Here is a 25,445-nt window from a genome sequence, read left to right on the forward strand (position 1 = left end):
CCTACCCCTGCCACCGCAGGAACTGCAAAGCCTGCACCCACACCACCTCCCTCATCTCCATCCAAGGCCCTAAAGGAACCTTCCACATCCATCAAAGTTTTACCTGCACATCCACTAATATCATTTATTGTATCCGTTGCTCCCGATGTGGTCTCTTCTACATTGGGGAGGCTGGACGCCTCCCAGCAGAGCACTTTAGGAAACATCTCCGGGACACCCGAACCAATCAACCACACCGCCCTGTTGCTCAATATTTCAACTCCCCCTCCCACTCTGCCGAAGACATGGAGGTCCAGGGCTTCATTCACCACTGCTCCCTCACCACCAGACGCCTGGAGGAAGAACACCTCATCTTCTGCCTCGGAACACTTCAACCCCAGGGCATCAATGTGGACTTCAACAGTTTCCTCATTTCCCCTTCCCCCACCTCACCCTAGTTCCAAACTTCCAGCTCAGCACTGTCCCCATGACTTGTCCGGACTTGTCCTACCTGCCTAGCTCCTTTTCCACCTATAACTCCGCCGTCTCCTCCCTGACCTATCACCTTCATCCCCTCCCCCACTCACCTATTGTACTCTACGCTACTTTCTCCCCACCCCCACCCTCCTCTAGCTTATCTCTCCACGCTTCAGGCTCACTGCCTTTATTCCCGTTGAAGGGCCTTTGCCCAAAACATCGATTTCACTGCACATTGGATGCTGCCTGAACTGCTGTGCTCTTCCAGCTCCACTAATCCAGAATCTGATTTCCAGCATCTGCAGTCATTGTTTTTACCTATTGGATAATCGAGCCAGACTAGCTAATAGAGCTGCTTCAGGCGTGATGGCTGAATGGTCACCTCGTGCACTGTAATGATTCTATGATTCTTAGACCAGGACTTGTCAGGAGTTGAGTTGTCCTACTAGAATCCAAACCAAGCAGGCTATTGCTAAGTCCTGCCTGATAGCACTGTTGATAAGGCCTTCCATTACTTTGTTAATTGAGAATCTACCGATGTAGTGATAATTGGCTGTTTTGAGTTTGTGCTGCATTTTGTGGAATTTTGTTTAGACTGTCAGGTAAATGCCAATATTGGAGCCATGCTTGAATAGCCTGGATAATTCAGCTCACCATTTTTCAATACTCTTGGAATGTTTTCAGAGCTCAGCCTTTGCAGTACACAGTGTCTCCAAACATTTCTTGGATATGAAGTGGTATGAATTGAATTGTCTGAAAACTGGCATGTGCCATATGAGGATTTCAGAAGGAGGCTGAGATGCATGACTCAGTATACATCACCTTTTTGGAAATTGTTGCAAATGCTTAGCCCTGTCTTCACACTGATAAGTTAGATCATTGCAGATGAGAATATTTTTGGAGCTGTTTCCTTTTTTAAAATTATCCACCATTATTCAAGTTGGATTACAGAATCTGGCTGGTTGTGGGACCACGTAACTCTGTTTTATGCTATTTTCACTGTCAGGCAAGAAGTCCTGTGTTTTAGGGTTACAATTTTGATAGATTTTTAGGTATTGAGTTGGTGTTGCTCCTTACTTGACAGTCCTGCACTGTTTATTGATCCAGTATTGATCGTCTGGCTTGGTGATGATGGGAGGAGCTGCTTTTATACTGTACCAAGGTATTTTCGATTGTTCAAAACAATTTTTCTAGTAATGGCCAACTTGACCTTGTAGATGCCCAGTTTTGAATGCTAGATCTGTTTTAAATCTACCCCATTTAGGACAGGTATTGCCATACAGTACAATGGTGGTTATCCTCAATGTGAAAGCATGACTTGGTCAGCAATGTGCAGTGGTCAGTCACACCAATATTGCCATGGACAGATGCATCCATGATAGGTTTGCAAAGGCAAGGTTAATTAGGCTTTTCTGTCTTGATGGTCCTTTCTAACTTCTGCTCAGTTATGGTGCCACTGGTTAAACATAGAATATACTCAGCATGGATAATTTCAGTGTTTCCGTCACCCTCTGTCCCTGTCCCAAGTGGTGTTCAAGATGAAATGCTACTGGTTCACAAGTTGAAGAGGGTCTGGGTGCACTAGGTGATATATTAATTTTCTTATTAGTTAATGCTTCCTTATTTATGAATGCAGGTCATATTATCTGAAAGCTGCATGCTATTCTGTTAATCCAAGTCTGTTCTCATGACTTGTCTGGTCTTCTCCACAGCCCCATGAGTTTGATGAATGTCGCTTTGATATCAGTGTGAACGACAGTGTGTGGTACCTCCGTGCCCAAGACCCAGACCATAGACAACAATGGATAGAGGCCATTGAACAACACAAGGTAAAAGGAGAATTTGGAAGTATTGAAGATAATTTGGGATGAACAACAATTATTGGCTGAGCCAGTAATGTGAATTAATAAAAACTGTTGGGTTGAATGGAAAATTTGTGAAACATTTCAATTTATCAATGTTTTGTGTGGTAAAAATCTGATTCAACCTCTGAGTACTTTTCTTCTTTACTCCATGTTGGGGTGATGGATGTGTGTCAACTTTGAATACATTTCAACAAAGCAAAAACTGACAACTTAGTGGGATGTACATGGCAAATTTTGGTTTTATGTGAGGGAAATAGTGTGTCTCAAACTTGATTGAGATTTTTTTGAAATAATCAAGAAGATTGAGGCAAACCAAAAGAGAAAATGCTGGAAAATCTCAGCAGGTCTAGCAGCATCTGTAAGGAGAGAAAAGAGCTGACGTTTTGAGTCTAACGGACCGTATGTGAAAGCTTTGACAAAGGGTCCGTTAGACTTGAAACGTCAGCTCTTTTCTCTCCTTTTACAGATGCTGCCAGACCTGCTGAGATTTTCCAGCATTTTCTCTTTTGGTTTCAGATTCCAGCATCCGCAGTAATTTGCTTTTATCCAAGATTGAGGGCAAAGCGGTAGACATAGTTTACTTGGACTTTAGTAAAGCCTTTTGACAAGGTTCTGCATGGTAGTCTAATTTGTAAAGTTAAATCAGGGCTTCAGGATGAGCTTGGATACAAATTTGGCTTAGCAGCAGGAGACAAAGTGATGGTAGAGGATTGGTTTTTAGACGGGAGCCCTGTGACCAGTGCTGGTCCACAGAGATGGGTACTGGGTCTCCTGTTAGTCATTTATGTAAATGATTTAGATGAGAATCTAGAAGGCATGGTTAGTAAGTTTGAGAATGACATTAAGATTGGAGTTTATAGTGGACAGTGAAAAAGATTAAGATTATAAAGAGGTTTTGATCAACTGGGTCAGTGGGCTGAAGAATAGCAGATAAAGTTTAATTTGGATAAATGTGAGGTCTCTGACTCTAAGTTCAGCATAAATTTAGTCATTTGGTCAGAAAAATTACAAAACAGAATGGGAGAGGACAGAATTGAAAGCTCAGTTGACCAGATGGAAACGCGTGTATTTCAGCCATCAATTTCATGATGAGAACTTAACTCGTTGGCTTTCTTTCCAAAGAACTTAATTTTGGTGCTTGTCTATTCTGTACCAGCTTTTGTATAGAAGACATCCACAATGGTTATACTCTCATTTTACTCTTTTGAATTTAGAAGGCATTAATGAAAGCTAATAGTAAACTGAGGTGTAAAGCAAACTGAGTAGGATTGTGATGGAATTCAGGAAGGCCTTTTGGAGGTAGGTACAACTCCGATGTTACAAATGTGTTTAAATAGGTTTAATAAAAAGGTGCAGGAAATGGTAATTATCATGAACAGTATACATGAATTTTTGGTTTTGTATACAATTGTTTTTACACAAACAGGATATAACGTTTAACTTGTAAAAGAGCATTGCTGGCCTTCAACAGTGAATTAAGAAGAGCAGGAAAATCGACGTTTCGGGCAAAAGCCCTTCATCAAGAATGACTCGTTCCTGATGAAGGTCCTTTGGCCGAAATGTCAATTTTTCTGCTCCTCGGATGTTGCCTGACCTGCTGTGCTTTTCCAACACCACTCTAATCTTCAGCATCTGCAGTCCTCACTTTTGCCTGCAACAGTGAATTGTCTTGTTCAATGATTCTTTTCAACGAGAGATCTTTAACTGCTTGCTTTAGCTCAGTACTCATTGTTTAAGTTAATACCATCTATTTTTGTTGGGCTTTTAAGGACGGAAAGTGGAAGAATCCAGTACTTTGCTGTTTCTTTAGCCTAGCCTTGTTTTAGGGGGTGATCTCTGCATGCTTAAATTTGTGAAAATAACCTGTGGAAAAGTGTGCAAAGTAAGCTATGCCAAAATACACATGGATAAAGAATGTAAGAACTAGGATGAGGAGTGGGCAATTCAGCCTCTTGAGCTCACTTGCCATTTAATATGATCGTGACTGACTTTATCTCAGCCTCAACTTCCTTTTCCTGCCTACTCTCCATAGCTCTTCAGTTAACATATAACTAATTAAAAATCAGTCTGCTTAGCTAAGTATGAGCAGTTTTAGCTGAAGACAGGAAGATCTTTGATACATGTTATATGTGGACTTGACACCTTTACCCTAACTTGGATTCACCTTGCAAATTGTTGTTTTGCAAAAGCATTAATAGAAGAACTTACATGTGAACTCAATGTTATAAAGTCATAGAGCTGTACAGCATAGAAATAACTTGTCCATGACAACCAGAGATCCTAAATTAATCTAGTTCTGTTTGCCAGGATCTGGTCCATAGTCCTCTAAACCTATTCTATTTATGTACCCATCCAGATGCCTTTTAAATGTTGTACTTGTATCCACCTCCTCCAATTCCTCTGACCGCTCACTGCAGATATACACCACCCTCTGCGTGGAAAATGTTGCCCCTTAAGTCCCTTTTACATCTTTCCCCTGTCACCTTAAACCTATGCCCTCCAGATTTGGACTCCCCTGCCCTGGGAAAAAGAATTTGGCTATTCACCCATTAATCACAACATGGAAATACACCTTTTAGTCCAACCAGTCCATGCTGACCATAATCCTAAAGTAAACTAGACGCACCTGCTAGCGCTTGGCTATACTCTCCAAACATATCTTATTCATGCACTTCACCACTCTGTAACAAAAAATGCCCCTCATGTCATGTTTAAATCTTGCTCCTCTCACCTTGAAATCCCCCATTCCAGGGAAAAAATACCTGCCATTCACCTTATTTATACCCATTGAGTTTATAAACCTCGTATAGGTCACCCCTTCACCTCTGTGCTCCAGGGAAAATTGCTCCAACCTATTCAGCCTCTCCCTATATAGCTCAAATCCTCCAACCCTGGTGGTATCCTTGTAAATCTTTTGTGAAACTTGAAAGATGTCACACCACCCATCGTACAACAGGGAGACCAGAATTAAATGCAGTATTCCACATGTGGCCTCACTACTGTCCTGTATGGCTGCAACATGACATCCCAACTCCTGCACTCACTGCACTGACCACTGAAAGCAAGCTTACAAGCACCACCTTCAGCACCCAGTCTACCTGTGACTACACTTTCAAAGAGCTATAAACCTGTATCCCAAGGTCTGTTTGTTTGGCAACACTTCCCACATTTTGTTTATTTTTAAATTCTTAAAATATTGATGTAGAAGCAGAACTGAATTGGTTAGTCCTTTGAAAGAGTATGCATAATATGACCTAAAAATGACGATCTTTTTATAAGAGTTTAGGATTCTAAGTTGAAAATTAACTTTAAGTTGGTTAAGTGACATCTCGTTCAACTTCTAAATCTCATTTCCCTCATTCACGTTCTGAAGCCTGCGAGGCTGTAGAAACATTGAAGTTGTAAAATACAATTCTTTTCTCAGTACGCTTTTTGAATTTTTTGTTTATTTTGTCTCACACTAATGAATACAGTCTATTTCAGAATTCTCAGTTAAGACAGTAATTCTATTCAGTTAACTAATGATGCTTTTTTTTTTGTTTTCAAATGCTGTGGGAGTGGCAATTTTTCTCCAGTGTTGGGACTGATCTTTTGAGGTTTATAATTTACACCACACACTATCCCAGGAGTTCTCCGAGGGATCCATCAAACTATAAGCAAAACTAATACTCCCTTGCCTTAACAAAAATAATGACAGCAACACCTGTTCTGAGTCAGAATATTGCAGCACGAAAGAACAATCAGCCTATTGTGATCACACTGATCAAGCACCTATCTATTCTAGGCTTATTTCCTTACCCTGGCCTGTAGCTTTGTATGCAATGGCTTTCCAAATGTTCATCTAAGTACGACTAAAATGTTCTGATGTTACTCACCTCTAATACTCTTTCAGGTGATGAGTTCCAGATAGCCCCTCCCTCTGGGCAAAAATGTTATTCCTTAAGTATCCTCTAAATATCTTGCCTCTCAAATTATTGTCCCATCTTTTGACCACTCTACTAAAGAGAGAAGTTTATTTCCACCGAAACCCCTCATAATTTTATATAGTTTAGTTAGTTACCCCACTGACCTTCTCTGCTCTAAAGAAAGCAACTCCAGGCTACCTATTCTCTCTCTTTAGCTGAAACATGCCAGCTCAGCTCAGGTCATGTTCTGTTCAGTGTCCTCTGTGCTGTATCTCATGCAATTGCATCAGTTATGTTGTGTGTCCTCAGGTATAAAGCCTTGCTTACTATTTAGCACATCATTAAGCTCCTGTACTCAGTGCTCTGACTGATTAAGGCAAGCATGCCAAATGTTACCTTCACCACTCTATCAACCTATGACACCACATTTGAAGAACTATGTACCTGTACCATTGTTTGACAACACTCCCCAGGGCCCTATCATCAATTATAAATCCTGCACTGGTTTGTCTTAGCAAAAATCTGAATTCCTATCCTTGCACCAGCTCCAGCTCCACTCCAGCTCCAACTCCACAGCCATGCATTCGCCTGCCCTATCGTGCTATCCCTACTCTCACTAGCTTGTGCCCGAGAGAGTAATCCAGAGATTGCTACCCTCTAAAGAAAGGTCTTACCTTGCCCTTAACTTGTTGCTGCTCATCCTCAACAAAGCCTGTTATTCATCTCAGCCCACTCTTGAATCTAGCCAGAAGCCCCTTAACCACAAAGTAGCCCCTTATAAAAATTGCTGGAACGAGGCACGATAATACCTCCCCCTCCCACTTAACCAACCTCCTACTCTTGGCTCAACTCCATGTTTTTACTTAGTTTTCACTCCGTGCTAGGAGCACTTTAGATCTTGCTGTTATACAAATAGCCGGCCCTGCTACAAGAACCAAATTTAGCAAGGCCGCTGAAAAATAAACAAATTAAGCACAAGCTTTATCGTCTGGAAGGATAGAGTTAAAAGGATGTAATGTTAAGCCAATATTGAATCTTGGCTAACCACATTGTGTTTTTGGTTGCCATTTTGTTAAAGGTAAATAAAGGCACTTGAGGGTGTAGATATTTGCAAGGATGATGTTGAACAAACTGAGTTTTTCTTGAATAAAGGTAAGTGCTGATGTAATGCAGGTCTTCAAAACTGTTGAAGGGTTTTGGCAACAGAGACAAAGCAAATGTTTCCTCGAGTGGAGATAAGAATAACTTGAGACTATCGGTGCAAGATATTCACCAAGAAATCAAATAGATTATTCAACAGAATCTTCACACAACAGAATGTGGAACCCACTTCTACAGGGAGCAATTGATGTGTATAGAATGAATACATTTAAGCGGAAACTAGCAAAGTATAGAACGGTGAAATGAACACCTGGTTACAAAGGCAGAGTTAGATGAGAAAAGGTGAGAGGAGACTAAGTGGAGTACAAATTCAGGCTTGAACAGGTTGGGGCAAATGGTTTGTTGTTGTCTACTTCATGTAACAAGTACATAGTTCTGTTTTGGACCTTTTCTGTCCACGAGTATGGACTGCTATATAGGCTTGGGGTACAGATGACGGAAAGAATAGACTGGTAATGCCATAAATGTCTAGTTGTTTACAAAAATGTGGAACACTGATTGTGTTGAATTTCTTAACATTACTAAGTAAGAGTTCAATTAGTTTTTGTAGTTTTTTGATTTGTGTTTAAAGTTATTAATATAGGCTGAGGTGGAATGTTGTAATAATGTGATGTGATGTAATTTGAATTGCAGCTTTATCTTAGTTTTGACTACAAAAAATTACTCTTGTCTACCTTGGGGCAGCATGGTGGCTTAGCAGGTGGCATTCATGTCTCACAGTGCCGGGAGCCTGGATTTGATTCCAGCATCAGGTGACTCAGTGTGGAGTTGGCATATTCTCCCCGTGACTGTGCGGGTTTCCACCAGGTGCTCCGGTTTCCACCCACTGTCTAAGGATGTGCACGTTAGGTAGATTGACCATGCTAAATTACCCACAGTGTTCAGGGATGTGTAGGTTAGGTGCATGAGCTATAGTAAATGCAGGGTGATGAGGATGGGTCTGGGTGGGACGCTCTTTGGAGGGTTGGTGTGAACTTATTGGGCTGAATGGCCTATTTCCACACTGGGGATTGTATGTTTTGAAACAAAGAAAGCTTTAGTTATGTTTCAGCTAGGCTGTTTTTATATCTGAAACTATATATCCTCCCTCTATTCATGTAGCTTGAATTTTATAGAAACATAAATTATTGGCAATTTGGATCAGCATCCTTATATTTTGCTACATACATTGTGGAAAAAAATAATTGTGGGAATATTTTAGAATCAATATCTGTTTGAGAATGCATTTCTTTAGTTTTCTTTACTCAAAGTAATTTTTTTGCAGATGTTTTTGATTTGTTTGAGTCATTGTGGAATGTTTGGAGAAAGGGAGTGGGACAGATGTTTCCCTTGTGCTCGTGCTCAGGAGCTGAACAAGTGGTGAGGGAGTCTGGCTATGTCTTAATTAAACATTATTCAGGAGAAAGACGAGAAAAAGGAGGTGAAGCTGTTTCCATTGTGTTCATCATAACAGGCACTTAACTTCATTCATGAACATAACTTTTTTAAGCTAAACTGTTTGCAAGGCCAAAACACTATTTAAGGAACAAAGCATTAAACAAAACAATGTTTAATCAACTTCCTCGACCAGGTACTTTGCCGATGAACACGAGAGTGGAAAAATGTGAAGGTAGATTTATGATCAATGTGTTGACTATTGAGCAGAAGTGTTACATTGGTTGAAAATATCAGTTGTATTCAAAATTGCTGAAAAAGTAATGTCAAAACTGGCAGAGAAGCTTCCATTTGAGAGAATTGACTTGTGTCTTTATTTAGCACCTGAAGATTGCATACTTAATTCAGCAATTTTTTGTATCTTTTTCTTGGTTCGTTTTAACACACAAACTTGCTATCATTGCCATCAGCCTTGGTGAATCTGACAATTTGCAAACTGACTTAATAGAACTGCCAGGGTTTATTTGCAGTCACTGACCAGGAGTAACCTTCAGTGTGTTGGATTGTTTGTATGTAAGCTTTACACAGCGCCCTCTGTTGGTTTTATAGCAGAAGATAAATGTTTTTGAGCTTGTATTGCTATATATTCCTGAGTAGTCTTTTTGAATATAGTGCATGTTAAAGAACATGAATGACTGTCATTTAATATATTCTGATTGCTTTCATTTCTAAATTGTGGGTACATGAACACAGACTACACTAACATAGATCGTGTTTGGTAGCTTTGAGCATTCAATTTTTTAACCTAAAATTTTTTAAATTATTAATGTTTGGTTGTAGAGCTTTCTCATCTAAGATGAACTTCTGTTCTCCTACAATATCTTCTTGTAACAGCCTGTAGCAAATGTCACATGAGGCGGAAAAACTATATTGTCTGCTGGTGATGCAACATGGACTGTAATTTTTTTGCAAGAAATGACAATTTATTGTTTGAATAGAATGGTGTGATAACTGTTTACTTTAACAATAAATCACTCAATTCAAAGTTGCTTAATTCACTAAATCATAACTTCGTTGTATTGTCATTCAGTTTACATTGAATGAATTGTATTTTCAGTGCAAAATAGAATTTAAATTAATTGGGGAAAAATCAGCTATAAACCAATTCTGCATCTGTAGCTGAGTGTATTTTTAAGGACTTTTCAGTGCATTTTCATTGAGATATGAGCATTTGAGATATACAGAAAAGATTCTATATTTTAAAAAAATTGGAAAATTTTACTGGTTGGTTTGGACATTGTAGGACACGTTGTTGCCATTGTATCCTGAAGTGTGCCCTGAACTTGGACCTTCTGCTCAACCACTGTGCCACAAGACCCTTATTAAATTCAGGAATCTTGGCTTCATGCCAGTGCAATATTTGAGATTATGTTCAACTTGACTTTCCTCCATCTTGTGCTCCCACCTGTTGACCTCAGTGTTTGACTGCCTCCCAGCTTCTGATAATGCTGGAGACATGGATTTCTCTTCGATCAAACTGGTTCAAAAGAAATGTAAAACTATGCTTAGAATTTCAGGTGTAGAAGAATCAGTTATTATCCGTTTCTTTGCATGTTTTTGAATTCATATGGCTGAATTTACATACTTTTTATAGTAATAGCCATAATTTAAAGAAGAATGTTATACTTTGGTCTCAGTTGTTCAACCTGATTTTTATTAATACGTATTTTGATCGGTCACATCCCTAGGCAGAAATTTACAGTGGTAATATGGGAACAAAAAGACTGGAATTTATGTAATTTCCTGATTTCAGTCCTAAAGGACATTTGATTCTTTAATTTTGCCTATATCATTTTGGATGTGTGACAGCAATCTGAATATAATATAGCTTTCCATTGGTATACTAATGTCTAGTATTGTGTCCAAAGCAAATGTTCGTTGATGACATGAATGGCTTTATAAAACAATAAGCAAAATAATGGAATGATTTTGTTTTGCTCTTTTTAGGGGGATAGGTTGTTCATTCCCATAAGCTTGTTTGATCATTTAGTGAGATCTGGGCGGATCAGTATCACAACTCCATCATCTGCCTTGGCTTTATTTCCAAGGCTAACAAAACTTCCTTGATTTCAAGTTTAAAACAATTATTGAACTTAGCATCTGCTACTTGACTTCCTGGAGTTTCTCCACTCAAACCAAATTAAATGGAAAGTAAGAAGTGGGCCACTAATTGCAGAGAAGAAAAACAAACGTAGTTGCTCCTATTTACTCTTCACGCTGAAAAACAGAATTGGGAGAATTGAAAGAAACTTGTTTCTGTGCTAGGCAGGAAAAAAGACTGAGGGCAAGAACATGAAAATTTGGCCTCTGTTCATAACATATGGCTGGATCATATCTCTCTCTTTGCATTTCGTATTTATTTTTCCAGAAGCATTCAGTCTGTGGTTTAGGCAAACTGAACATGCAGTCTAGAATGCAGTTGCATATCTGTTAATGTATATTCTTCTACAGTCTTAATTATTTGGAATAAATCATTTTTACCCTGTACCTTCTCTGAAGGCAGTGAATTATGCTGATCTGATTCTGTAGGCAGTAATGTATTCTACAACCTCAAGGTTGTCACTGCAGTAAGCTGACTTTTTACTTGAGAGTGTCATCTCAGCTGAACAAACACTGGTCCTCATTTCCCTTTCAGCCTTGTAATCTGTCCCTGTCTGTCTTCTGTCAGTGTCTGCCCTCAGCCCCATTGTCCTTATATCCTAATCATTCCTCCCTGTGGTCCTCTCAGTCTCTATGCAGCCCCCTGTATCGCCGCACTCTTAGTGTCCTGTTGCCCCCCCCCCCCATCTTCTTTGAACCCATATAGTTGAAGGCAAAAAGGCTTTTCCCCTTCATAGCATCACAAAAAGGCTGCTCTCAGCATAGCTTCCCCAATTCAAATTTGTAAAATGATAGATTCCTGATGAAGGGCTTTTGCCCAAAACGTCGATTTTCCTGCTCCTCTGATGCTGCCTGACCTGTTGTGCTTTTCCAGCACTACTTTAGTCTTGATTTTAATCTCCAGCATCTGCAGTACCCACTTTTGCCTAGCTGGTATGGGACCTGAGCTTCCTATTGCCAGAGCTTGATTTCTTTCACTCTCTGCCCTGGACCTCAACCCCCCCCCCCCCCCCCCCCCCCCCCCCCCCCCCCAAAACTGCTGGCATTTACCTGGGTCATGGAGCTCTTTCAATTCATTCTTTTTTCCTCTTCTGTGTTTAATGAGCCTATTCACAGCAAGCAGAGGAGAGATCCAGCCTGTGATTGAAGGAGCAATTTCTCATCCATCCCTTCTGTTCGAAGTACTGGTTTCGGAACATAGGAACAGGCATAGTTCTTTCAGTGTCAGCATTGTTTGAAATGCGAAGTGCTTGAGCTGTTTTACTGTGTTGGAGGTGATAAAAATAAAAATCATATGGCTTTCTCTTACTGCTGCATTTACACTTGTCTGTGCCTTTACGTACCAGTTGTGGCTCAGTTGCAGCTCTGTCAACTGAGTGCTACTCCAGAAGAGCACAAACTAACCACACCATTCAGTGCACTGCAAAAGGAGAGGTAATCTTTGAATGACAAAGGAGGGACCCACTGGGTTCAAGGAAATAGAGCAGGGAATTTTCCTTTCTGGCGAGGTGTTTGATAAATTCAAATTTGTGCTCAAATGCTGAAGTGTAGCACCACCTGCATTCAAAAGGAAAATGAGGAAATGTAATTTGATAGCAATGTGTTCCAATACCTTTTGTTTCTAACTGGATGGTTTGCACTGGAGTAGTGTAGACCTGCAGTGTTTGCTGGTTCTTGTATTTAAATTGATGAAACACTTGAATTTACTGCCAGAAAATAGTGGTGCATCTCGTGGAGAAAATGTAGAGAATCACCAGGAGACGCAGAGAGTTCTTCAAGAAGTGGGTCTTTTATTTGCACACAAAAAACCGTGACAGAGAAAGCAGATTCTTGAATGCCCACGGACCTCAGGGTCCGTAGATTTTTATATTTTTTTTATCATGTTTCTGTTAACTTATCAGCATGTCCAACTATATTAATCAAAGTACCTCACTCTAGCTACACAATAAACCAGTGATGTTAGTTTCCATTATCTCTTTAGTTGTACATTCTACTGAATGTTATTCTAATGTACCGGTTAGATATTTATTGCTAACTCTTTGCAACGATGCTCTTTCATTCCAGACCCTACTTAATATTTTCCTAATGTCATAGTTAGATATTTATTATTACTTCTGCTACAGTGATCTTCCATTCCAGACTAACCAGTCATGATAGATATTTAGCTATTCCATCTATTACAATAGTCTCCAGTCTCATGCTGACTCTACTAAATATTAATTAAATATTTTAATGTCATGTCCCAAATATTTATGGTCCCACAATGACACTTAACAGGAAACTACCTCTATCAATTGTTATCTCATCTCACCATAGAGCCCTTTCAGCCTTAACCAAACTCTGCTAATTGGTGTAAGAGCATTCGACTATTCTTATCCCTTCTTGCCTTCCACAGACCATAGATTGCCAGTGGTATTCATGCTTTGACCCTTCCATTGCTTTCATGCTCTTTATTTTCCATATGCAGCACAAAATATGTTCACATCCAAATCATTCACATAAATGATGAAAAGCAGTGAACCCAGTACCAATCCTTGTGGTACACCACTGGGGTCACAGGCCTCCAGCCTGAAAAGCAACCCTCCACCACCACTCTCTACTATCTGCCTTACAACCGTAGGAGCAAAGGTAGACCTCCTGACTGATAATGTCCACTCTGCCATTCAGTGCAACTATGGCTGATCTGGTAATCCTCAACTTGTGGGCGGCACGGTGGCACAGTGGTTAGCACTGTTGCCTCACAGCGCCTGAGACCCGGGTTCAATTCCCGACTCAGGCGACTGACTGTGTGGAGTTTGCACATTCTCCCCGTGTCTGCGTGGGTTTCCTCCGGGTGCTCCGGTTTCCTCCCACAATCCAAAGATGTGCGGGTCAGGTGAATTGGCCGTGCTAAATTGCCCGTAGTGTTAGGTAAGGGGTAAATGTAGGGGTATGGGTGGGTTGCGCTTCGGCGGGTTGGTGTGGACTTGTTGGGCCGAAGGGCCTGTTTCCACACTGTAAGTAATCTAAAAAAAACCTCCACTTTGCTGCCATAACCCATAACCCTGGATTCCCTTACTGATTTAAAAACCTGTGTCTCTCAGCCTTGACTAAATGATCAAGCTTCAGCAACCCTGTGTGGTAAAGAATTCCATCAATTCACTTGCTTTTAAGAAGAAATTCCTGTCCTCTGTCTTAACTGGGTGAAGCCTTACTCAGATTATGTCCTCTGATCCTAGAGTCTTCCACAAGGGAGAGCAACGTCTATGTTGTCAAGCCCCTTAAGAATCTAGTACATTTCAGTGTGTTTCATTCTTCTATACTCCAGTGAGTATAAGTCTAAATTATTCAACTTTTCCCTCTAAGAAAATTTCTCTATACCCACAATCTACCTAGTGAATCTTCTCTGGACTACCTCTGATATACCTCCCCTTAGATAAGGAGATTAACACTATTCAAAGCTGTGTGGTCTAACTCATATCTTGTACACTTTCCTGTTTTTATACCACATTCTCTTTCGAATAACATTTCATTTGCCTTCCCTATAACCTGCTGAACTTGTATGCTAGCTTTTTGTGATTCAGTTCTGAAGAAGGCCCGAAATGTTTTCGCTCCACAGATGGAGCAATTTCTGCTTTTGTTTCCTACTTCCAGCATCCACAGTTATTCCTTTGTTTGTTTTAATAAAGCTGGGTTAAGAGGGGTATTTTGAGGATGGATATCTGCAAGTAGTGGAGTGCCATAGGGATCAGTACTGGGCATTAATGTGTCAGAGTCATATGCCGACCAGATATCCCAACCCAAACTAGTCCCACCTGCCAGCACCCGGCCCATATCCCTCCAAACCCTTCCTATTCATATACCCATCCAAATGCCTCTTAAATGTTGCAATTGTACCAGCCTCCGCCACATCCTCTGGCAGCTCATTCCATACACGTACCACCCTCTGTGTGAAAAAGTTGACCCTTAGGTCCCTTTTATCTTTCCCCTCTCACCCTAAACCCTCTAGTTCTGGACTCCCTGATCCCAGGGAAAAGACTTTGTCTATTTATACTATCCATCAACAGTTTTGAAGATAGTTAATGTACGACAGCCAAGTTTTTAGATGGCAATAATAGATGGAAAGACGGTGCTGAGGATGGGCAGCATTTACAGAGGGACAATTAAAAGGTTAAGAAAGTTAGCAAACACATGGCAGATATAATATAATGTGGAGAAATGTTAGGTTATGCCCTTTGGCAGGAAGAATAGAGAAGCTGAATATTATTTAGAGAGAGACTGCAGTAAACTGCAGAACAGATCAATCTGGGAGACCTTGTGCATAAATCTGAAGGAACTAGAATACAAGTTCAGGTACTAGTAAAGACAAAAGGAGCACATTGTGTCCTTACCATCACTTCAAGTGTTCAATATGGAGAATACTCCCAAAGGGAGATTTCCTTGTACATATTTGACCTGATGCCATGAGACTTCGTGCTCCCAGTCCCCTATAGATTCCAATCTGACAAGTCAACACTCCCAACCTGATATTCAATCTCCACCAAATGGGATTTCATCGCAGAGTGGAAGATTCACACCATTGTTTAAAGGAGTCATGGGGGCATATGTTACCTTAAGTGTTCAGGCATGGAGAGGCTAAAGGGAATAAGTGTGGAGGAAAAATAAGTGGAAAATAACCAAGTAATTAGCAGTTAATTTCTTTGATTTCATATGGCAAGTGGAGAGCAATAATAATGATTCTTTATGCTGCTTGGGTTACATAGACGTAAAGAATCAAATTTGCTGAATGACTTCAATGTAAAACTGTTGGACACTATTTAATCTCACTTCTCTTCGTAAAGCAAACCAGCATGAGCGTAACTTTAAAGATGAGTTAACAGGCAAATCCATGATCACTGTCACTTAATCTTAACAGTAGAGACAACAAAGATGGACTTCTCAGATTTATCAGACGTCAAATACAGCATATGAGTCATTGAGACATATAGCACAGAAACAGACTCTTTGGTCCAACTCGTCCATACCGACCAAATATCCTAACCTAATCTAGTCCCATTTGACAACACTCGGCCTACATCCCTCAAACCCTTCCTATTCATATACCCATCCAGATGCCTTTTAAGTGTTGGAATTTCCAGCCTCCACCACTTTCTCTGACAGCTCATTCCAAACACACACCATCCTCTGCATGCAAAAGTTGCCCCTTCAGTCCCTTTCAAATCTTACCTCCCTCACTCTGAACCTATACCCTCTAGTTCTGGACTCCCCCACCCTAAGGAAAAAGACCTTGCCTATTTATCCTATCCATGCCCCTCATGATTTTATAAACCTCTATAAAGTCACGCCTCAGCCTCCGATGCTTCAGCGAAAACAGTCCTAGCCTAATCAACCTCTCCCGATACCTCAAATCTGGCAACATCCTTGTAAATCTTTTCTGAACCCTTTCAAGTTTCACAACATCCTTTCAATAGGAAAAAGACTAGAATTACACACAATATTCCAAAAGTGGCCAAAACAATGTCCAAAAGCCAAAACATGAAACAATGCTGTGTTCAGTAAAGGAAAGCGTACCAAATGTTTCCTTCACTATTCTATGAACCTGGGACTCTACTTTCAAGGAGTTATGAACCTGCACTCCAAGGTCTCTTTGTTCAGCAACACTCCACAGACCTTACCATTAAGTGTTTAAGCCCTGCCCTGATTTGCCTTTGCAAAATGCAGCATCTCACATTTATCTAAATTAAACTCCGTCTGCCACTCTTCAGCCCATTAACATGTCTAATTTTGATCATTCTCCAAAGCATGCCCGCTCCTTTCAAGGGTTTAGCCATCAATCTCAACGGACAGCAAATTGCACTAAACCTGAATTCCATGTGACTGTAGCCTTCAATAAAGTGATATGTTTCTTCAGAGCAATCTCTGTTCTTCTCCCTTTTGTCTTGATTATGCGGATCTACGACAAATGCTTGATTTAATGCCTCCATAATGAGCTTTTGCCCTATATGCTCTGTGCCTTGTCGGCCAATTAAGTCAATTGTTTTCAAGGATTTGAAGCCACACCCAGTGTCTTCTGCCTTTTACATAGAGAACTAGCCTTTATGTCCTCCTCCCTTGGTATTGCACCTCTTATTCCCATACAGGCTCATGGGTTGCAGGATCACTGACTTCGCTCCCTTGCCCAGACCAAGTGGTTGCTTGGTCTTGACAGTGCAGTTACAGAACTCCACGTGCAAGTGCTGTGTGTTGTACTGGCTACCCTCAAAACTGGTTGCCCCACTGGAATTTGCTCAGGCATCAAAGGAGAAGTATGGACTCACTAGCTCAACCCAAAATTGCCATCTCAGTTCATGTCAGCACTTTCTGTCGATTAGAAAAGTCACAGGTCTGCGGGTTTAGGGGTTTGCCTCAATTTTGGATCTATTGTTAGAGTGTAAAGTGGTATCTGCTATTAAGTTCCAATTGATAGTGATCATGATTTGACATTCACTCATGTTTAAGTGAAACCACTTAACCACCCAGAGAAAATAGTGCTGTATATTTATCAATAGGCTGAAAAATATATTAAAATACCCACTTAGGATAAGCTCGTTTTGTTAGCCAAGTTAGTAAACTGTACGCATGAAAGCAAAGTATGCTACTTTTGTTTTTGAATGAAGAGACACATGAAGAGATATAAACATCATTCTTGAGTTGCAGTTATGGCTTTTTGATAAGCAGTTAGAAGCATCTGCACTTGTGGAGTGGCATGTTTTTATAGCACTTCATTGGTCAAATGTCACTGGAGGTACTGTACCTTACAACATTGTATTTATTGATTACCTGGAATGTAGTTAGAATGTAGTATCTACTCCGTGTAACTGATTAAAGTGTGACAATTCAAGTTAACTGCTAAGAGTTTTCTTGAAGAAAGCTTATCTAACTCCTGTGAGTAATGAATTCAGGCATTATCATTACATGAAAGCTATAGATGATTGCAGAGAAATCAGTGTTGCTGAATGCAGTTTTTTTGGCTTAAGTCAGCCCATAAATATTCAAACTGAATGCTGCAAATCTTATGCATTGGTGTGTTCTTTTGAAAACACAAGTACTCAGGTCATTTAAGGAAATTGTAAATTGTATTTGTTATTTGAGACAAAGAAAAAAGTTGTTTAAAAGTGTCAGTTTAATTTAATTCCCATGGTGCTTTGTTTTGAGCTGGAGTTTTGACCTACTTTAGGATGTTGAGAGTTCAGACGTGTGGGGTGAGGTTTCATTGTCTATGTTGGAGACATTTAATGCAGAAGCTGAAAACCGATGCTCTGTGTGTTAGCTGCCAATAGCATTTTCACGCAGTGATGAATTAAGTTTACGTCACAAAATGCTTAACTGCATGTTGCAGTATTTTATGTTGAAACTGAAGGAAGCTGTAATGGATCGTATGGTAGAATGTAGAAGGCAACAGCAGCCACCGTTGCAATGCACCATCAATGTTAGTCCGTGAGAATCATATTGTATAGTTTTTGCATGGATCTTCAGCTCTTGAAAAAGCATCCAGACTCTCAGCATGGTAACCTGAACAATTAAGTTGCTGTTTTTATAGCAATATCAGCACTTCATCTAATGTCTGCTTTCCTCCTGATAAGGCCAAGGATCTGCTGTTAACCGTCTCCCTCCCTTGACATTTCATGATTTATTTCCTGAAGCACTGGGCTTACTGGTGTGACTGAGGGAAGGAGCCTTCTATCCATCACTACTACAATTTGTGCTGGCTTTGCAGTGAGCAGCTAATGACTTACACCAAAAGTCGTGATTGTGGCATGGATCAGCTCTGCTTTAGTTGCATATCTTGCAGTCACAGGGTGGGCTTTGCATGTTGCATTTTTTTTTCCCTGTGCATTTTTCTGATATAGTTTGTATTGATCAAGTCTCGTTATAAGTTGTCTGTGGAATTATTTGTGTGCCAGTATATTTGTTGCCTAACTTCTGATTTCTCTAAACTGCTATATATAACTAAAGCTTGTATTCTTTCTGAATTCAAACACCCTTTTGTGGATGGTATGAAATGTGCCATTTTTGCTCAAAAGCAGGAGGTAAAGTGCAAGTAAAGAAATGATTTGTAATTTGTATTTCAGAAATGCATTTCTTCAATATGCTGAATAACCAATGTCTTGTACAGCTTGCTGAACCTAGCTGACTGCTGCTTGGCTCTACTCAGAATCATGGCTGTTTTCCAAACAATGCAGCAATTGAAGTTGCAGCAGTCTTGACTTTTGAGCTGGTAACCTTGTGAAAATGCTTATAATTTCCATGATTAGCTACCAGTATCAACATGAATATTTTTACATAATCTTCAATTTTTTTTCTATTGCATTTATTGTTTTCTAATGCACAGGCATTTTTTGAAACATGTAAATTTTCTATAACTGTGCCTTATTTTTCCTCCATGTAATCTGCACATTTTCTGGGAACGTTGAGCTTTCTGGATTTGTACCTTTTCACAAAATGTGTACTATTTAACTATAGATTGGCATATGATAAGCAAATGGAGGAAAAATAGTTTGTTCACTAAAACATTGCATGGCTTGGCACAGTATTCAGAACTTTCTTCATGAGAACCATAATTCATAATAGCTTTTCCTGGTGTGGTACTTCAGAGGGTTTCAGTATGTGACCTCTTGCTGCCAACAACTGCACCCTACCTTGTCTTTTCAATCCTCATTTTGGTTGCCTAACATGTCTATCTTTGCAGTTATAAATTAGAAAGTGAAGACATAATTAGAAGATTCTTGACTGTCTAATCAAGCAACCATTCTCCTCAGTCTCTCATCACCACTGCAGATTGCAGGGCTTATTTTTTGAATGCAGGTGTTCAAAGATTATTTTTGATGCCCCATGACTTTTTTTGAGTTATAAAATAACTTTGTTTTGATGTTTTTGGTTAAGGTGTAAATACCAAGGAGACCAGGAATAAATTCCCTGTTGTTTTTCAATAGTGCCATGGGATCTTTTGCATTTACCTGATCTGGCACATGATTTCTTGAGTTATCCCTAATGTATCCATGATCAAGGCAGAACTACTTCTGGCTGGAAGCCCTCACTCGGTATTGAGTTCATTGTTCATCTAGATGTCATCAAACCTGTGGAGTGGAGTTTGAATCCGTGATTTGTTAAAATCTGAGGTCATTGTTACTTATTGGGTAGAAGCAGACAATTGAGTTGTAACTTGAGCTTCACCTGTGGTCATGCTGCTTAAAGATTAGCAAACTGCATAACTAGTATAGGGGGAATTGGAAACAGGAAAGTATTCCATGAATTTTTCAAAGCTCAGAATTGTTTTGATACTGATGCACTGTGCTACATTTGAGTAATATTTGCTCATTCCAGTTAACTTGAATCTATGATTAATTAAATAACCCGTTTAGTAATTCTTATTAGTTGTGATTAACATTTCTGGTTCACTTGATCTTTGCGTTTGTGTCTCTGCATTCTGAAGGTTCATCAAATCTGAAAGTGTTCTCAAGAGTCTTGCTAGCTTTAAGTATTGACGAGACTCCGTTGATTTTCTCATCGCCTGACAGATGCCCAAAAGTATGGGTGAAATGCAGAGTGTCATTTTGATACAAGAAAGCTTCTCTTTAGGTAGCTTTCTCTGGCCAGAATACATACTCCAGATGCATTTCTATCTCTGACCGTCTTTCACGATGCCATGGCATCCCAATGGGCATGTCAAAGAACCAGACCACAAGAACTACCTCCGTCAATTCAGGGAATAGTGTTGTCATCAGCATTATTAAGCACTACACTTGAACTGTTTCAGCTAACCTACTTAAAAAAACTTCAGCCCCTTTCAAAAGAGTGTTCAAAACAATTTATCTGAGAAATAAGAAACAATACCTCAATCCACCTACTGTGGAAAATTTTATCCTTTTTGTTAACCTCAACTTCTGACTGTTCCAGCATACTCCTGGCCTACCTCCCACATTCAACTCTCTTAAAATTGAGATCATCCAAAACTCTGCCCCTCTCCTTAGATGCAGTCCTGTTCACTGATCGCCTTTGTGTTCATTTATAGCTGTTTTAAAAAATGCCCATGTTAGTTTTGAAATCCCTCCATAGCTAAGCCTAACCCTATCTCTAAGTTCCTTCAGCTTCACAGCCTTCTAAGCTAATTTGGGCACAATTAATATTGGTCTCTTAAACATCCCTGTTATCAATCATTTTTAATTATGCTTTGTTAGGGCCCTCATGTGGTGCAGAGGTTCCTACCCCTGGATTGAGAGAGGTGTGCAGTAACACCTCTAAACACGTTGATTAGAAAAAAAAATTAAATAGTGCATTGTTACTGAGACAATACGTTCTGAAATTCCCTCTCTAAATCTCCAATCTCTCTTGCTCCTACTTCTCAATTTAAATGCTCTTTAAAGCTTATCTTTTTAAATCTGAGTTGGCTGTCTATGATATGGGTTTATGGCCTTGAGTCTGTTTGCCCGTTATTTCTCCGATGAAATAGTTCGGGATGTCTTACTACATTAAAGGCACTTTAAGAATGAAAGTTGTATTTGAAATGAATCACATGTTCATTTGCCTTTTATTAGGTTCGGTGGTGAATTTTAAACAGTACTTTGTTGAACTTGATTAGATCTCTAACTACGCAATGAATAGTGTATGAGCTACTGTGGGAATTCATGCAATGAGTGAGGTTGTATAACAGTCATTTGGAAATATGTAGATATAGGAGCTGTGCTGTGCAGTCTTACTCCATGATAATCTGGAAAACTAGGAATAACAGTTGTATATGTTATGGTTACGTGAAAGGCGGGAACTATCTTTTTCAGGGATTGCTTGTCCTTAGAACCAAGTCACAGCAACCCTGGAAAGCTTCTAAAACATCACCAAAAACTACTTGAGATTATTTTACATTGTTGCATTGTATGGTATTGTATCATATAGTACTGATAGGTCTATGCTGAACCAGCTGACCTCATTTACGTGATCATATGGATGACTTTCTGCCTGTGGCTAGGAGGGGAAAAACATCACATGGTTCTGGGTCTAAATCACTTCTGGAAAGTTTGGCTAGGATTTTCATTCTTTAGTTACAATGGAGATCCATGTCTTTGAATGAATGCGGTGCACACGCACCCCCAACACATGTTGAGTTTATTAGAATAGAATTCAAACTAAAACTGAGGAGGATAGGAAATGGTGAGCTGTGATACAACGTTTCAATTCTTTACACATTTTAATCAAACCGCATGTATCTTCAATAAACACATTGACAAAGTAATGCATGTATTAGTTGAGAAATATGAAGTATGTACTCTATTATTCATACATCCTTGCCTAATTTTTTGTTTTAAAATATCACTTTTTAATAGGCAGAATCAGGCTATGGGTCAGAATCAAGTCTGCGGCGTCATGGCTCCATGCTTTCTCTCACGTCTGCAGCAAGTGGTTATTCTGCCACGTCCACCTCATCATTTAAGGTAAGGAATGTTGTCATTTTTATTTATTGAATATTCCCCCATTCCACCTAATATTGATATGATTCTTTTGCGTAATCTGTTGCTGTGAGACAAAAGGAGGAATTCAGTATTCCAAATTTGAGAAATTAATTTCAAATATAGCATTAGTTAACACAGTAAAGCATTCAATTCTTAGCTAAAACCAGAATGAAGTTGTTCCTCCTTGAAGGTTGAAGGGAAATTTCAGTCACTGTATAGTTCTAGATGGCAAAATGTCATTGTGCCTGTGGTAGGGTTGCTGACCATGAAAGTTACGCCTTCACTTTGGAAGGGATGTAAGGGAGAGAATAATTTGTATTTTCAGTGTAAGATCAGACTTGTATAGTATATTCAAATCTCTGATTTTGCTGTTTAGCAGAATATGGTTGTTTTGTTGATATAATCTTTTGAGGTGGGCGAGAGGGTGCGAGTCCAGTTATGATACAATAAATTGTACTTCAGTCATTGTGACTATGACCTGAAGTAAATCTATCTACTTGAGCAACACTGCTGCCAAAATTATTTCTCCTCAGGCTTTTTAATGATCCTTATCATAATTTGACACTGTTGTTATCAATAATCCATGAGCACAACGTATTACAAGTAATGGTGTTCAGGAGTGGAATTGAGCACAGAATGCTTCTATTTTGTAATGTCAGAAGTTAGGGGTGGTGAATGTGACTCCTTCTCTGGTCAGAAAAAAGTTTGGATTGACAAAAATGATATTTCCAATTTTGTCTATCCGATGGTATAAAACTGAGTCAGAGGCAAAACAGTCAGGTTTTTTTTAAATACAAATAAAAGAACAAGTTTACTGCAAACAAAACTTATTACTTTACAGCTACCCTTCTTGAGAAACTGCACGCACACCCTCATGCACATGTAAACGTGTAGATGCTCACGTGTACATGCAGCTCTGCATAGTATTACCTTAAAACTACATTGACCGAACAACAGTTAAATTTGGAAAAAATAATTATTCACAAACTATGCAAATGTTAATCTGTAGTGAAAATCACTTTTCATACAACTGTTGGCGTTCGGGTGTCTTTTGAATCCTTTGTTGTTGGCTGACTTTATTTTCCTAGAGAGCGCAATATAGGTTTTTGACTTCCCCTTTAGGAATTCTCCATCTGGGGTGGTGATACCTTCCAGTAAGTTTTCAGCCCTCACACTTGGATGAAAGAGATTTCTGAAAAAAAAGAGAGAAGGAGGGACGAAAAGGTTATTGCTCTGGACAAGTTATCTCTGTAACTGTGTTCAAATCCAACAACCTCATTTGTTGCCCAAACACGGTCATGTGACCATTATCTGTAACCACAGACTGATTTCATGCAAGCAGTTGTTGCATTTGTGAAAAAGTCTTTCCTTGCTTTAGTCAGTCTTTCAGTTGCGAAGCCTTTCCCAAAAGGCCAAGCTATAAATATGTCTCCAGTTAGTGATCTTTCATCACAAAGGTATCTAGTTTAGAAAATGTGTACAGTAGTTTGATGACCCTAGTATAATCTGTGGGATGTGTGACATTGCGTAATAAATGGGGAGAGAGTATGTCAAGTTTTTGCAGGGACAAGATCGTAAACTGTGAATAAAGCTCAGCCTGTTCTATAATCGCTTCATCCTTTCCCAGGATGACCAGTTCCACCTTAGAAAATGCCAGATGGCCACCTTTTTCCAAGATTCAATTCCGCTTCCCACGTAGTGATTGATGCCGTCCAGCATATCTCCTCCACTTCCCGCAACACCACCTTGAACCCCACCCTTCCCAACACATTCCTGATGAGGGTCTTATGCCTGAAATGTCGATTTTCCAGATCCTGGGATGCTACCTGACCTGTGCTTTTCCAGTACCACACTTGATGCTATTATAATCATAATGTTCAACAGTAGAGAAAATTGGGCACTGTAAAACAGATTGCTGATGGTCTATCTTCTGTTCTGTGGAACTGTCCAATCCTAACTTCAGTGATTGGATAATTTTTAATAAATCTAAGCAGAGTTGGGGGGAAGGGTTCTACATTTTAAAGGCTTCAGATTGAAACCAAAGTCAGATGCTATAATGCAAATGTTTTTAAAAACAGTTGAGTCATTTTAAGGATGGGTAGAAGTTTCAATTAATAATTTTATCCTCCCTCTTGCTGTGGAAAACTCTTTCTGCATATTAAACAGTTTTCGGTGAGCTTTGCTTTGGGTGGAGACCTTAAGTTGTATCATAGCATGGACTAAATCGGCTTCTTGAAATTAAACTAATTCTTCAATGTGAACCCATTCACTCAAATTTTCTTTTTTGTACTTTTGCATAGCTGCTATCAGCAAAAAAATGCATCTCTGTGTTGAAAATTCCCAGAAATAATAGAAACTTGTAAACTGTTGGCATAGATGAAAAACTATACAGAACTTCATTTGTTATCACAGACTTCCGTTGGGCCAGTCCAAGATCTCAACCAACAGGTAGGAAAGCTTAAATTTTGCACATAAGCAAAATGCATCGTTGGGTGACTCTAGTCGATCCCTAATGCTTTCAACAAAGAAGTTCCAACTCAGCTGAACTTTATGCAAAATAATATTTGTATGATTAATTGCAGAAATGTAGAGGAATTAAATCATTTATGATTTGGGGCTACTTCAGACTGCATAAACTAAGTTACTATTTTTAATTTTGAAAGTTCAAAGATCATTAAAAAAATAGGTATTATAAGTACCTTGGCAAATTATGACTAAAGGGAAGGGTAGGAGACAATGCAATTATATTATTTTGGGTGTGTAGCTAAAAATGTTGTATTGAAAGGATATCATGATCTATTGTACATAACGCTTATCCAATGTGTCTATTTGAGCTGTTGGAGCAACTGTGGCATGGGTGTAATTTATCTGAATGAAACCTATCTTTGTGGTAAGCAGTGCTGGCAGTTTTGATTGGTGCATACCCAACTCCTGTGAACAGTACCATGTATACAAAGTGACTTTTTTTTTTAAACTGGATTGCATGGTGTGGAGCAACAGAATTTTTAAAAAGTCTTCAATGATGCAGAATGCTTAGAATCTACAGTTTAATGAGGGACAGT

General features: G+C 39.4%; 1 protein-coding gene across 6 annotated transcripts in view; it reads left to right on the plus strand.

Moving 5' to 3' along the window:
* The window catches only part of LOC132822640 (ceramide transfer protein), a 109,525-nt gene that overhangs the window by 32,691 nt on the left and 51,389 nt on the right, over positions 1 to 25,445 (plus strand). For 3 of the 6 annotated variants that reach the window (XM_060835889.1, XM_060835897.1, XM_060835913.1), the window contains exons 3-5: positions 2,169 to 2,285; positions 22,258 to 22,365; positions 24,796 to 24,831. In XM_060835889.1, coding sequence (XP_060691872.1) covers positions 2,169 to 2,285; positions 22,258 to 22,365; positions 24,796 to 24,831 — 261 coding nt within the window. The remainder of the gene's footprint in view (positions 1 to 2,168; positions 2,286 to 22,257; positions 22,366 to 24,795; positions 24,832 to 25,445) is intronic. The other 3 variants (XM_060835904.1, XM_060835927.1, XM_060835920.1) reach the window with 1 other exon arrangement.

Source organism: Hemiscyllium ocellatum, chromosome 2, assembly GCF_020745735.1.
Source record: "Hemiscyllium ocellatum isolate sHemOce1 chromosome 2, sHemOce1.pat.X.cur, whole genome shotgun sequence".
In the NCBI taxonomy this organism is placed as follows: Eukaryota; Metazoa; Chordata; class Chondrichthyes; order Orectolobiformes; family Hemiscylliidae; genus Hemiscyllium; species Hemiscyllium ocellatum.